General features: G+C 33.8%; 1 protein-coding gene across 7 annotated transcripts in view; it reads right to left on the reverse strand.

Annotated features, from left to right (window-relative positions):
• RICTOR (RPTOR independent companion of MTOR complex 2) overlaps positions 1 to 15783 on the reverse strand; it is a 164389-nt gene that overhangs the window by 31060 nt on the left and 117546 nt on the right. For all 7 annotated transcript variants that reach the window (XM_012558922.2, XM_004387892.3, XM_012558923.2 and 4 more), the window contains 15 exons: positions 13487 to 13569; positions 12171 to 12258; positions 11545 to 11635; positions 11398 to 11464; positions 11182 to 11262; positions 9198 to 9298; positions 6476 to 6641; positions 6096 to 6197; positions 5953 to 5999; positions 4484 to 4619; positions 3871 to 4070; positions 3426 to 3552; positions 1888 to 2052; positions 1642 to 1718; positions 1115 to 1193 (listed from right to left, as the gene is read on the reverse strand). In XM_012558922.2, the coding sequence (XP_012414376.1) occupies positions 1115 to 1193; positions 1642 to 1718; positions 1888 to 2052; positions 3426 to 3552; positions 3871 to 4070; positions 4484 to 4619; positions 5953 to 5999; positions 6096 to 6197; positions 6476 to 6641; positions 9198 to 9298; positions 11182 to 11262; positions 11398 to 11464; positions 11545 to 11635; positions 12171 to 12258; positions 13487 to 13569 (1610 nt within the window). The remainder of the gene's footprint in view (positions 1 to 1114; positions 1194 to 1641; positions 1719 to 1887; positions 2053 to 3425; positions 3553 to 3870; positions 4071 to 4483; positions 4620 to 5952; positions 6000 to 6095; positions 6198 to 6475; positions 6642 to 9197; positions 9299 to 11181; positions 11263 to 11397; positions 11465 to 11544; positions 11636 to 12170; positions 12259 to 13486; positions 13570 to 15783) is intronic.

Raw genomic sequence — 15783 nt, forward strand, 5'->3', positions numbered from 1 at the left:
TCACCCCACCTAGGCTTTCTTCCTAAGTCTGTGCAGTTTCAAAGATCTGTATAGATTTATTCTCTTCTCTCTTACTTGAATACCCTTCTTCTAATTTATTTGCCTACTTACTCCTCAAGACCACTTCAAATATCATGTCCTCCACTGAGCCCATTCAACATTCCTTTTGCTAATCTCTAAGGCCGAATCATTAATCCCGCCTCTATGTTCCCTCATACCCTGTACATGCCTTGGTTGTAGCAGTTATATTTGTCCCTACTTTTGAAAGCACTGAATCGGGTTTTCTGAGCAATTTCTAAATATTATAATTTATATAAGGTAACAAATTTTATTATGGTCATTAGTTTGACTATCTTTAAAGTATCATATCTTAATTCTCCAATTTATCAATTATTGAAAGGAGAGGAAACAGTTTTATAAATAATCTGAAGTGTAGGAAAATAAAAAAAATCACTTAACGTGAAATATGGATTATTTTGACCACTAGTTTCTGAGATGGATTCACAATTCAGAATGCTTCAAACTAAATAATGAAGCCACAGTGATGACCTGCTCAAGAAAAGCTGGGAAGTTGTGTAATACTTCCAGCCTACCCCTTTCTTAACAGGTTTTCCTATTACTTGTAACAGCAAGAAACTTATTCTCAGATTTATGTTAGTAGTAACCTAATTTAGAGTTTAATTTGATGATTATACATGCTTAGGTTGAATTGTTTTTAATCTTAACCTTTATTTAGGAAAATTATTTTAGTTTTAACATGCAAAGATGTAGGCTGTAAGAGTCATTCAGGAATAAAAGAAAAGATGGTGAAAAGGGTCAACAAATTACACAGTAGATTATGATATTAATTAAGTTGAAAGCAAAATTTCAACAGAATGTATAACAAAGTCAATAGTTCACTATGAAAGAAATAACTACTATGTAAAAATATGTATAAAATACAAATATTAATAATTAATGACACAGAATTTAAGACTTGATTTCATATGACTGACTGTTAGAACATTTAATCTCATTAGTTTCAAAATCTTGGTGACATAAAAAATCATCCTCTAAATGTACAAATTTCCCAAGATAAAACCATAAAATTAAAACTTATTCAACAAGTAGTTACCTTGTGCCATTTTTCCAATTGTTTTGCTACATAACCCCTTTCATTCAGATAGGAAAATCCTTTTGGAATAGAAAGAAATCTGTAAATTAAAACAAACAATAGTTTAACATTGAGTTCTACAAAAAATGTTTGTGCTAAAAGACTTCAAACAAAAAAATCATTTAAGGATCTAAAAGAATTAAAAAATGGCTCCCTCCTAAAACTAAAAGGCAACTATAATTTATTATAACTTCAATTGCAAATAAATTTGCATAATCTTTGCAAATACACACAAACCCAATCACAAAAAGAAAATGTCATAAAGCCATGAGACATACAAATGAAAAAAAAATTTTTAGAAAAGCAATAAAAAGACAAGACTTCAGTATTAAAAGATGTTCAAAATTCTAAAACAGGCTTATTTCAGAAATTAAAAGGGTAAACTCCTTAGTGTGCTTCTATTCAGATTTGAATCCAGCTTTAATATATACTGCCAGAGAAAGCACAACAGAAAACATAGCTACAGGAAAAATTTACTTAAAATTTACCTCAGCAGGAGAAGCAAACCCTTGTCCCCAAGGTGAGATAAAGCTGGCTTCATCTGAATAAGAGCATGGAGATTGGCCTAAAAGAAATGATTGTTAGGCAAATTAACAACTGCACAAGGATAGCAAATTCTTTATTTCAAAGATGCCTATATAATAAACAGTATAATCTCATGTAATTGTCTATCAACAATTTTAATTTAAGAAAAATTCATGTCTAAGTATTTCATTATAAAAAATGACTTTCACCTTGTCTTCGCATGCTTCATCAAGGATATCAAGAGCTTCAGAGGAAATCGTTTTGTTTTTATCATGCAGCTGGGTCACTAATAACTCAATTCCCCAATTACTGAAGAATTCAACATTAGCTCTCAATAATACCCTTAAATGTTTTGTTGCATATAACCTGCAGGCCTAAAAAGACAAATAAAAACATTAAAAAAACAAACCAAAAAAAACTTCACCATGGATATAACCTATTTAATTATGTTTCGGGATAGTTTTGCCACTTTACAAGGGCAGAAAGACTGAAAGACTGAAACTGATAATCTAGCCCTTGATATGAATATTTTTAGTGCTCATGCAGAACCTGTACATAGACCAAGAGGGAGTTGTTTGAGAAGAACAAGGAGACACTGCATGGTTTAAAATCAGGAAAGGTGTGAGTCAGAGTTGCATCCTTTTACCATACTTATTCAATCTGTATGCTGAGCAAAAAATCTGAGAAGCTGGACTATATGAAGAGAAATGTGGCATCACAACTGGAGGAAGAGTCATTAACAATCTGCAATACGCAGGTGACACAACCTTACCTGCTGAAAGTGAACAGGACTTGAAGCACTAACTGATGAAGATCAGTATGGACTACACCTCAATATAAAGAAAACAAAAATCCTCTCAACTGGACCAATATGCAACATCATGATAAATGGAGAAAAAAACATTGAAGTTGTCAAGGATTTCATTTTACCTGGATCTGCAATCAACGTCCATGGAAGCAGCAGTCAAGAAATCAAACGATGTACTGCATTTTGCAAACATGCTGCAAATATACCTCTTTAAAGTGTTCAAAAGCAAAGATGTCACCTTGAGGACTAAGGTGCGCCTGACCCAAGCCATGGTATTTTCAATCACCTCATATGTATGCGAAAGCTGGACAATGAATAAATAAGACTGAAGAAGAACTGATGTCTTTGAATTATCGTACTGGCAAGGAATATTGAATATACCATGGACTGCCAGAAGAATGAACAAATCTGTCTTGGAAGAAGTACAATCAGAATGCTCCCTGGAAGCAAGGATGGCGAGACTTCTTCTCACCTACTTTGGACATGTTATCAGAAAGGACCAGTCCCTGGAGAAGGACATCATGCATGCTTGGTAAAGTAGAGGGTCAGCAAAAAAGAGGAAGACCCTCAGTGAGATGGACTGACACAGTGGCTGCAACAATGGAATCAAACATAGCAACTATTGCGAGGTTGGTGCAAGACCAGGCAGTGTTCCATTCTGTTGTTACCTAGGGTCACTATGAGTCGGAACTGACTGAAGGGCACTTAACAACAGTGAAATACTAAAATAAAGACATACTTGTCTTTCTATCTAGCTGCTTCTTTGCCTTTATATAAAAACATGGATACTGTTCGTTAAAGGAACTAAAATTTTATAATGACCTCAAATTCCATCATATACTCTTAGAATTTATAACTAATATTTCTTGGTTAAAAACCACAAAGTATTGACTTAATTAGTCATATAAAATGTATTTCTATTGGGTATGTTATACTCACATCAGTGGCTGCAGTTAGGATTTTGGAAAGGATAACTCTAGCCAATCCATCTCTGCTATAGTCCAAGCTAGAAACTGTCAGTTTTAATAAGTGGTCTTGGTTTTTCAAGGAGCACAGGTTAAGGAGACTAAAAAAGGATAAGAATAATGAATGTTATTAGAAATTACCATATTAATTTACTAAGTCAACACATATTTATTAATTCCTAATATAAACAAAGCATTTCTAAAAGCATTTAATGACCACTATCACAAAAAATATTTACGGCACCTAAGAATAGTAACATCACATAAAAAAGTCTATTAGGATATCTCTAATTAAATCTTTCTGTATTTCACTAATACTTATCAAATACACATGTACAGGCTAGAAAGCATACCATTTCTGACCACATTAAAAAAAAAAGTTTAGGTACATACTGGAAACAGAATGCATAAGTGCTCACCATTGAAATACATTGCATTTTTCCAGCATTTTGACTCCATGAGGGTGGCAAGAAAGTGTTCCAATAAATAAAAAGTAGTGTTGACTAAGGGTAGTCAATAAACCATTATTTTGAAGACTTCTTTCGGGTTTCATTCCAGATGAGGCATTGAGCCACTGAACAATATCCTTTACTAGATCTTCTAAGTATCCTTGCCCATCCTAAAAGAAATACACTGTAATAGTGCTGGAAAAGCACTTAATGAATATTAACGGAAAAATCAACTTCAATCAAGTGTAAAAAAATTTAATGATAATGATGAAGGTCCTAAAAACTGTTACTAATCACTGAGTACCTGTTATTTTTAATCCCATTCAGCTAAGGCCTCATGGAAATGAATCATTTTCCGTTTTATAGAAGGGTAAACCACGTTTACTAGAGGGCAACTAACTTGTCCCAAATCACATAACTAGCCAGTGAGTGAGAGCCAGGATTCCAATCTAGTTGATGGCTCAATCTGCAGGTTTCTAAATACAGTTGATACATATTCAGAAATATAAGTTAAACACAGGTGGAAAATGGGGATGGGGTTCAATAAAAAACATTTGCTCTGGATAATATTTATAGTGCTTACCTCCTCGGACTCAAGAAGAAATTCTGTAAACTGGCACCCCACAACTGTGAGCTGCTTGGACTTGGCAAAATCCAGATCTAGGTTGGCAAATAATTTACTGCTGGGCTTGTAAAAATAAAGTAGTCTTCGTACAAACCTAAGATCAAAATAAAATAAGCAACAAAGTGAGAAAGCAAACAATTATTTTAGAATCTTAATCATAGCTTATGATATTACAAGGCTTTGAATAGGTTTTGGGACCGAACCATCGGGGTAAATAGCAAGAAACAATAAATACATTTGGTACAGTTCATGAGGCAAAAACAAAAAACAAAAAACTTCATAGTAAAGGATACTTCCGTAGAATAAGAATTTTATGGTGGAATGCCTAAATAAGAAATAGTGGAGAAGAGAGATGCGGGCAGGAAAAATGCAGATAAAACACAGCTAGAAGGTAAGGCTGGATAAATATGAGGAGGCCGGCTGGACATAAACATACTTTTATTGTATTCTATGAAGAATTTTGCCCCATGGCTGTATAAAATAATTTTATACTAGGTAAGTATAAGCAAATGTTACCACACTACGATTTTGTCAGTTTTTCACAATTAGGAAAAGGTCAAACATAAAAGCTGCACATAAAACTTAGGCAACTAAATTTATGAAGCAATGGATATAATTTATGATATTTCAAAGTTACAATATTCAACATTATGTCCTAAGCTTCTATTTAATTTATTTCAAGCACCACAATCCAATTCAAAAGAAGTGCCAGGTCCAGTAGCAGGAGCAACAAAGGTAAATGAGACATCGTCTCTGTTCTCAAGGAATATGAAAAATTAATGCTGTTTCTTAATTCCAGTGTAATTTATGTTTTCTATATTTCTCAAAACAATGTAGACAGTAAGTTAAATATCATAAATACATTAATACAGTCAAATAATACTTCTTAAAAAATAAGGCCCTCTATTCCATCTGGTGGTTGGTTAGTCTAAACTAAAGAGGCAGTAAAAATCCCCGGGTATACTGGAGAACAGCCTAGCTGCTAAAGCATTTTATATGCTATGGGCACTAATATGTTTCATAAAAGATGTAGAGAGCATCAGTTGGTTAAGAGGAGAATGAGGGGGAGGAAGAATGGATAGCTTTCCAAAGCCAGACACAAGTGAAGTAGAAGTGGATTATTAAAAACAGCCACTTATTTTGTGAGGGAAAACACTACATCCTTACTATATCATCCTTATGACATTATCCCAATTTGAGAAAGTTTTATCTTAACTACTTCATCTGTTCCAAACCAGAATGTAAACAACTAGAAGAAGAATCAGATGATGTGTTTTGGTTATAAAATAAGACTATATATAAAAATTTATTTATATACCTATTAAACTTTACTTTAAAACACCAATTATTACTTTTAGCAGGAAACAGGCATAATATAATTCAAATCTAAGTTCTTTAAATTTAAATGAAAAATAGTTCTTACATACCTGTGCAACTGTTCATCTTTATAGTTTCTTAGATTTACATTTGGCCACTGGAAAAACATAATATATACATATTTATCAATTCTCAAACATTTAGGAAGATAATTATAACAAAATGAAGTCATCATCATGAAAAGATATTATACCTTAAGAATGGCCCCTATAAGATTCCAATTCCATTCAAGATTCTCTTTATGTTGAAGGACTTGACTATCTCTAAGGTTCATTAAAAGTGCTTCCTCTGTATCCTACAATCATCAGAAAGTAATAAGGAAAATTAAGGCAAACTGTCCTCATATCAGCATACTAAGTTCAAACTACAAAAACAGTAAGAAGGAGAGAATTTCAAGGTTTTTTAACCTTAAAAAGTTAGTAAAATACAGCTCTAAACTGCCTAGAATCACTGTAAAACTTGGAAGCCACTTGGAAATCTGTATGCATGAATAAAACAACAAACTTAATCAAGTGCATTGGTTAAGAATTAGGAAACGATGTTTAAGTTAAAATTGCAATTTCATGTCAGTACCTTAAGAAAAAATATATCTTTCTGAACTCGAAGATACTGATCCCGTTTCTGGTGTGTTGCAATTGCTTTCTGAATAATGTGATCTAAATGAAGGCTATAAGGCTTAGGTCCTCGTTTCTTCATTTCATGGAAGCGTTTTAAGCAGTTCAAGGCTGCACTGGCTCGCCTAATGAGAAAAAAAAATTAAATTAATACTGTAGCAAGACTAACATAATTTTGAAAATATGACTGTGGTAAATAACTCTACTAAAGCTTGTATAAATTCAAGGCTAGAGAGTATTACTAGAAAAAGTGAGTTGCTTAAATTTGAAACCACAAAAAAAAAAAAATCAAGAACACTGCTGATTTGTATAAAGAAACACTAATTAGTTAACTCAATTAAATATGTACTTACTAATCTTTTCATCTACGATGGGCACTTTTTGTATAATGCTTTTAAGAACGGGCCTTCCACAAGTCAGAAATCTGTTGTTAGTTACTGCCGAGACAATTCCAACTCATGGCTAGCCCATGTGTGCAGATTACAACTGCTCCATGGGGTTTTCAAGGCTGTGGCCTTTCGGAAGCAGATCACCAGGCCTTACTTCTGAGGTGCCTATGGGAGGGTTTGAACCGCCAACCTTTCAGTTAGTAGTCCAGTGCTTAATTAACCATTTGTGTCACCCAGTCATGACTCCTTTAGAAACCTAGTTTCTTATATTTTGTCCTCAAAGTTTTAAAGCTTTGCTTTTCACATTTAAGTTTTTAAACTACCTGAAACTGATTTTTCTTTATGGTAAGAGGCTGAGATATAATTTCAATTTCCCCCAAAAAAGGATAATCAATGATTATGAACAATCTCTATTTTCCCCATTGATCTGCAATTATAAATGTTATCTTTTTAAAAATTACATTTAATTCCTTGTTGTGGTGCAGAATTTAGTAGCAATTAAGTCTCACCTTCAAAACTTCTGGTAAATATGAACCAGATTTAGAATTTTAAAATTTTGAGATGTGCTCAAATTGGCAAGCATTTAACTGGACTGTGGGACATAAAGTGATACTCGTAAGGAGGGTGCCTCTTAGCTCAAGTAGATACAAGAGACTAAATGGGTAGCTTCTGTCTGGAGATGAGATGGGAAGGCAGAGAGGGTTAGGAGATGGTTGAATGGACATGGGGAATCGGGTGGAAAGGAGAAGTGTGCTGTCACAGTATGCGGAGAGCAATTAGGGTCACACAACAATGTATATATAAATTTTTGTATGGGAAAAAATTAAAAAATTTGAAAAAAAATTGGCAAGCATTTATTCTTACCAGTAAAGTGAACTTATGAGCTAATAAAGACCATTTTAAGAGGTCTGTTATTACTGGAATTTTTGAGGAAAAGTTGAATTCCTGATGAACCTTGAAATTAATGGCCATAATCTGCCCAGAGTTTAGGTCTACTAGGCTTTAAGATTTCTGATCATAATGCGGAGGGCGGGGAATGACACCCTTAGCCTAGACATAACTTTTACCAAATCAAAAAAAAAAAAAAAAAAACTCCTATTAGTACTTCCCAATCAAGTGCCCCCATCTTTACCTTTTAAATTATGTTATTAGCACTGAACACCAGCAGAACTACCGATATATTATCATACTTTTGTTTATAAATTCTATGTTTGCAATATCTTCTTCAGTACTAAGAGTTCAGCTTACCACTATGCCCATAGTACGGGTTACTAAATGGGAACATTTTTAATCACACATCTAACTGCAGTACAGTTAATTACTTTTGTGTGTGGCCTTTATAGCTGGGTGATTGGGCGGGACTGTGTGATAGGGTAATTGTTGCTCACCAAGTGATTGGTCAGTTTTGCCTTAAAAGAGAGTCAATTCCAGAGCAGAAAGAGGAGCCCACCACCACCCAGGAAAGACAGACCTAGCAGCAGAGACTCAGCAGCAGGAGACAGCACAGTGGGCTTCCCAGACCAGAGAGAGAGAAAGCTGAGTGCCTTTTGGCAGTGACTGAGGGCCAGGGAGAGGCATGCCTGCGAGCACAGCTGGGGACAGGCTGTCCTGATGGAAGAACTGTATCCTGAGTGTTCCTGAGCCTGAACTGTAACCAGCTACTTCCCTAACAAACCCCATAATTTTGAGTATGGTCTGTGAGTTCTATGTGGCCAATGCAATGAATTATGGAACCCAATAGAGAGTGCTGCAGGAGGGACGGCTGGTGTCAGAATTGGTAAAGATGGCAGAAAGAGGATACATGACTGACCCCTACCTCACAGAATCAGCCGTGGCTGTTGATCTTGAGTCTTCTTCCCCTTATAAAGGTGGAGGGGGTCAGGCAGTGCCCTCATGTCGTTTTTATACTAAGAGAATACACTGTTTGTCTTTTGTTTTGTTAATCTGAAATAATTCACAGGCACATTTAAAAAAGAGCCTGAATTGTGCTAAAAACATAAAATAGTCCAAAAAGACTTCAATCAACATTTTCAGTGATGTGGCAGAAAGTCTATGCCCTTGTCCAAAAACACGCTGGAAAAACATAATTTTGCTACATTGTAATACTTTGTAGCCTAAAATGGAAATGACTAAATATTTTGAGAAGTATTGGTTTTTCCTCTTGTCTGTAGGGCTTTCCTAAAAGAACTTCTAAGCATAACCTAAATATATTCCTTTTTTTAAAAAGAGAAGGGCAGTTATGTGAATATTAAATACATCAAGTGTAAACTTCGCTAGATCTCTGATACTTACAATCTTTTTTCCTTGGGGATATCAAAGGATGCAGCCATATTCATTAGAGTTGGTAAACAGTGCAAATGATGGCTATGTGAATGAGGAAGAATTGTGTTTGCCTAAAACGAAACATTTCATGTAAGTTTCCAGAAAGAAATATTTTGCTATGGATTATCCACAGATATAATTCAAGACTACTAAAGACTATGAACAGAGGCTTTAATCTTGAAATTAATCATTTTCTTCCTACTAATACACACTTATTTACCATTTTTAGCTTATCTACTTTCAACAAGGATGAGATGTAACAAGTATAAAGATCACATTATATCAATAACACCACTCACTAATTGTTATAGATCCTAGATTTCAATATCAAATTGTAATTTTAAGTGGTACCCAATTAAACTCAATTCTAAATCATCTAAAATGACTGTCTTATCAAAACTTAGATCCAGTGCTACAAGTTAAAGATAACATTTAAAATACTAGATGTAACATCATAATTTATGAGCTGGCTTCTTAAGTTTCAAAAACTACCTTCTTAAGACAGGTTTATCTCATATACCAAGAACCTTTAAAACAAGAAACTTACTAACTCCTGCTTTCCAAACAAAATCCCATCACCAAATGCCTTTCTACCAATGAAGATAATTAATTAAATGTTGGAAGCCCAGAAGAAATAAGTATAATAAGCAATGAACTAACAATGTTATACTCAAAATGACCAGCTTTTAAAATTTCAAGAGAATTACAGAATTCTGGCATATGTAACAAAAGGAAGGGATGAAATTTATAAAACAGATTAATTCATATAAAAGTAAATTAATTTTGAGTATGAATACTCTTACTGAAAATGTTATCTTGAGAATCCAAATAAAAATAATCAGACCTGAGAGTCTGTAGACACTACTTAATTCCTTCACAGATGTGCTGAAGGAAAACAGACCAAATGGCTAAATAATTCATTGAAACAAAAACACAATTATCATTAAACTCTATTTAACTCTCTCTCTCTCAATCACACAGCCCGCTGCTACACGAGAAACAGAAAGGGGAGTGGGGGAAATCAATAAGAACAAAAACAAAATATTCTGCCAAAAAGACAAGCCATAACCTGTAATTCAAAAAGATTTGCAATAGGGTTAAAACCAAAACAAAACCCACTGCCAGTGAGTTGATTCAGACTCATAGTGACCCTATAGGACAGAGGAGAACTGCCCCATAGGGTTTCCCAGGAGCGGCTAGTGGATTTGAACGGTGGATTTTTTGGTTAGCAGCCGAGCTCTTAATCACTGCGCCACCAGGGCTCCGCAATAGGGTTACTTCTTCCTTAACCTGTTTAAAGTGGTTTTTATTTTATTTAGTATTTTATTAAGCAGTAGGTGACTTAGAAATATGAATTTCTATCTTGCAAACTGTCAGAGTTCCTCCCCCTTGTTTGGTTTGCTGGAAGCAGGGAATGGTCAGATCACTTTCCTAGCTCCTGGTTTCCAGAAGTTACTGATGTCATAAAAAAATAAGAATTCCCACTTCCCAAACCTTAAACTGCAAGTGTACAGAGTACACTGTTTTCAAACAAGACAATTACATTTATAATTTTGCAGAAAGCTTCCTAAAGTTCAGACACTGACTGCCATATATCCATTCCATTCCTAGCTGGTTGAAGTAACACCTACAGTTCAGCTATTTCTTGCTTTTTAAGCAGGAAGTCTTTCTGAGAGAGACTAGGATTTATATGACTCAAAAAGTTTAACAGTGAAAGTGAGTGTAAAAGTCAAAATCCGTTACTTTTTATTTTCTATATTTTTTCCATTTATAAAACCAGCCAATATATATTAAAGCACAAAGCATCAGGGCTCTTTGTAATGCAAAGTCAACATTCATAAAAAATGCTAATTTATTTTTTGAGATAATACAAACTTACACTGTTAAAACAACCTGTTTTGTAAATTAAAACATTAAAGGTATGAAATATATAATCAGAAGCTGCTAAACTTACCATATGTAAAAGCTCTCCTAAAAGGATGGTAGCTCTAACTGAGATACGGTCATCACTATTTGTTATCACTTCAACCAAACCCTTTGAACATAAAAAGAAAATGTCACTGTTGCAATGTAATATGTATGAACACATTCATGTATTATATGTTTGCTGCTCTGAAAGTATTTCATTAGACAAAATAAAATATAATATAATAAGGGTCATAAGTGTTACCTCTAAAAGTCCATTACGAATAAATGCGGACAGTATCAATGCCAAATAATTATCCATGAGGTCTGGCCTGGAAATAAACAGAGTACAGAAACAGTTTACATAATATTTCATATATTAGGTAATTTAATATAAAAATATAAATTCTACCTGGATCTGGCACGATGAGGAAGAATAGTTTTTGCCTCAGCTGCTACAAAGCCATCTGAGAGCCTCCAACTGTCTTGAAATCTACCTGGATCTAAAATAATCAAAATTCAGCAGTTAGAAAACTACACATCATTAACACATTGCTAGTAAGTATAGAACCATGGCCTAGTCACTCTATAAAGAACTTAAAAAAATGTTGGTTAAAAAAAAAAAATTGACTCAAAAAGACACACACAAAAAATCTACCTACACTGATTTAATTTCCCTCAATTTGGGACTCAGGTGACACTTGGCTAAAATAAAACAAGATAAGGATTTGATTATCTAATTTGAGAATTACACACATATTGTCTCTTTCTGTCGTGGCTTATCTTCTTATTAATTTCACTGCTCATTTGCAAGAGCTATGGTGATAAGGAAGAAATTAAAATTTCTTAGCTGAAGAAATTTGAGTTTTTTAAAATTTTTTTAAACATTAATTTCATGCCACAGTGATGCAGTTAGAAAAGAAACTGATGTTCAATATTTAGTTTGGTGTTTTTCCTTTTAGGGACTCTGTCTCCATTAGATATATCACCTTAAAAATTACAATACATAAATAGATACAAATGAACTTCAATACTTACCTACACTGAGCAGTGCTTCTATGAACTCTTCAGTCACAACAGGTAGAGGAAGACGAAATATATCGTAAAGCACTTCAAGCAGACCTCGCTGTAAAGCAAACAAATACAGTTAATTTATTTTTATGGAATAAATATTTAAAGATTTTTTTAAAATATCCAATTCACAGATTAAAGAAAATGATAAAGCAGAATTACTATATTTTGGAAAACTACTGTATCAGGTCTACATTAGAGAAGAGATAGCTATTGAATGCTTACTATATACATCATTTAATCTTTTCAACAAATTTTTATTTTCCCTATTTTACACATGAAGAAACAGAAAACAAACAAACAAACAAACCCATTACCCCAGAATTAAAGGTTAAAAGTAATTTGCCCAAGGCCATGAAGCTATAAGTAATAAAACCAGGAGTCAAACACCAGTTAGCTAAACTCCAAAGACCATGCTATTTCCCCACCAGGCTGTAAGGAAGACGTCAACTGAACTGCCTCAATCATTTAGTTGTTCCTTGCTCACAACCCTTCCCCTATATAATTACATTCTTTCATTTTCATAACCTAAATGCTTTAATTTCACATTTTAAGCAAGGTACCCTGGCTAAGATTTTTCCTTCCACCTCCAGGTTTGGTTAATATAAAGAAGTTAATATAAAAGAAGTTAAAAAAGGGACAAATGGAAAGAATAATATTAAAACAAACAAAAACATCTGAGAAAAGGGAAGAACCATTTGAAAAGTTTATTTTTTTGGTCTCCAAATTCAATTTTTTAAAACTGTTAATACTAATTCTTACACACTAATGAATTTAGAATTATATCTAATAAACATACATATAAATATTAACGATCTAATTTTAATCAAAACCACTATCTCAAATATAAAAACTCATAACATACAAAAACATAAGTCAGAAAGCATAAGAGGCATAAATATTATATACTTTTTGCTAAATGTCCTATTTGTGTATTGCTTGAACTTTTTACAATGAGAATTCGTCCTTCTGTATTGTTTGCATAATAAATAAATTTTAACTATAAGACTTAATGAATAAAGCACAATTTCAGATTTCCTAATCCAATTTTTAATACAGTGATCCTTCTGAACAACAGTGGCATTTCAAATAATTTATATTACACTTAGGGTTCAACTAAGTACTAAATTTTTTCACATATTTTTAAAAGGCTCTATGATATAGATTAAAAATTCATATGAAAAAAGCATCACCTGAAATAATTTTTTATACTAATTTTTTTATAAATTAATTTCCTGAGTTAAGAGTCCAGGGATGACATAATCATAATATTTTTTGCCTACCCGTATTTCCATATTTGGTATGCAAAGTACTCCAATTAGAGACTGTATCCCAGAATTTCCAGGTTTACATAAATTAATAATACCTAAAAAAAAAGGAAACATCACTGAGGTGAATTACAAAAAAAAAAAAAAATTTCTATAGCTATATACCCATAAATATAAATCTGATATTTTTCCAGGCTAAATTATACATTACATCACTTGGTTATCATAGCTGACAACGTATTTCAAGTATTCTCTGTATTTCCCTACAGAGTAGATATTTATTACCAATAATTTCATCATTTAAATTCCTTCCTCTACTTGTTTCACTTCCGAGAATTAAAGTTCATGAACCTACTGCCGAATGGTCCCTTGTTTGCTGATTAATAATTCATTGGAGTAAGAATACTGGAGAGAATAAGACAATGATCTCTTTCCCTTGTGTAATGCCCCCTCAGCCTAAAGTGAAAAACTTTGACATTTATCTAGAAGTTTAAATTATAAAATTTACTAAATATGCAGAAGACTATAACCAACAGACTTCAAAATACATTAAATGGATGAAAAATTTTTAAGTTAGAGAACTGAATTAAGTAATTTTAAACATATTAAAATCATATGTCATGAAAGAACATATATAAATAGCCAGTAAACACATATAAAGTGAAACATTAGTCATCAGGGAAATACAAACTATATTCACAATGAGATACCACTACACCCCCAAGAGAATGGCTAAAATTAAAGACTGACAATACCAAATGCTAGTGAGGATGTAGAGTAGCTGGAACTCACATGGACAGCCGATGGGAGTATAAAACAGTACAAGTATTTTGGGCAAAAGTCTGGTAGTTTCTTATAAAATTAAAAATACACTCACCCTGACGCAGAAATTCCACTTGGGTATGTGCCCAAGGGAAATGAAAGTTCATGTCCACAAAAGGCTTATCATGACTGCTCATAATAGCTTTTATTTAGAACAGTTAAAACTGGAAACAACTCAGGTGTTAACTAACAGGAGGAGGACCAAACAAACTCTGGTATGTTTGCCAATAAAGAGGAACACATTACTTATATATATAAGCCAACATGCATGCATCTCAAAATCATTATGCTGAATTAAAAAAGCCTTACATAAAAGTGTACATACAGTATGACTCCACTTATATAAAGTTCCAAAACAGGTATAACTGATCTATGATGAAAAAATCACAACAGTGGTGGCTTCCAGTGATCAGGGATTAACTGGGAAGGGCTGAGGTGATGGAAATGTTTTAAATCTTTGACAGGCATTTGGGTTACATACAGTAAGTAAGCATTTATTTGACAAATGGTACACTCCAGATTTGTGCACTTCACTGTATGTAAATTTTACTTAAAAAAACTTAAATATTGAACTCTAATAACGTACACGCTGAGGTGTTTAGGAGTGACAAGTAGTGATGCCTGCAGCTTACTTGGAAATGCATTAGAATAACGTAAGATGGACTGATGAATGCATAGAGGGACGGGTAGAGCAGCAGAGACATAATAAAGAAAACAGCAAAATCTGTTGTTGTTGTCGAGTCGGTTCCAATCATAGTGACCCTTTGTACAACAGAACAAAACAAAGCCCGGTCCTGCACCATCCTCACAATCGTTGTTATGCTTGAGCCCATTTTTGCAACTACTGTTGTCAATCCATCTTGTTGAGGGTCTTCCTCTTTTTCACTGGCCCTCTACTTTACCAAGCATGATGCCCTTCTCCAGGGACTGATTTCTCTTGATAACGCATCCAAAGTATGTGAGACGTAGTCTGGCCATCCTTGCTTCCAAGGAGCATTCTGGTTTTACATCCTCCAAGACAGATTTGTTCATTCTTTTGGTAGCCCATGGTATAGTCAATATTCTTTGCCAATACCACAAATCAAAGGCATCAGTTCTTCAGTCTTCCTTATTCATCGTCCAGCTTTTGCATACATATGAGGCAACTGAAAACACCATGGCTTGGGTCAGGTTCACCTTAGCCCTCAAGGTGACATCTTTGCTTTTCAACACTTTATAAAGAGGTCTTTTGTAGCAGATTTGCCCAATGCAATGCATCTTTTGATTTCTTGACTGCTGCTTCCATGGGTGTTGATTCTGGATCCAAGTAAAATGAAATCCTTGACAATTTCAATCTTTTCTCCGTTTATCATGATGTTGTTTACTGGTTCAGTTTTGAGGATTTTTGTTTTCTTTATTTTGAGGTGTAATCCATACTGAAGGCTGTAGTCTTTGATCTTCATCAGTAAGTGCTTCAAGTCCTCTTCACTTTCAGTAAGTTAAGGTTGTGT

This window comes from Trichechus manatus, unplaced genomic scaffold (genome assembly GCF_000243295.1).
Source record: "Trichechus manatus latirostris isolate Lorelei unplaced genomic scaffold, TriManLat1.0 scaffold00197, whole genome shotgun sequence".
Classification (NCBI taxonomy): Eukaryota; Metazoa; Chordata; class Mammalia; order Sirenia; family Trichechidae; genus Trichechus; species Trichechus manatus.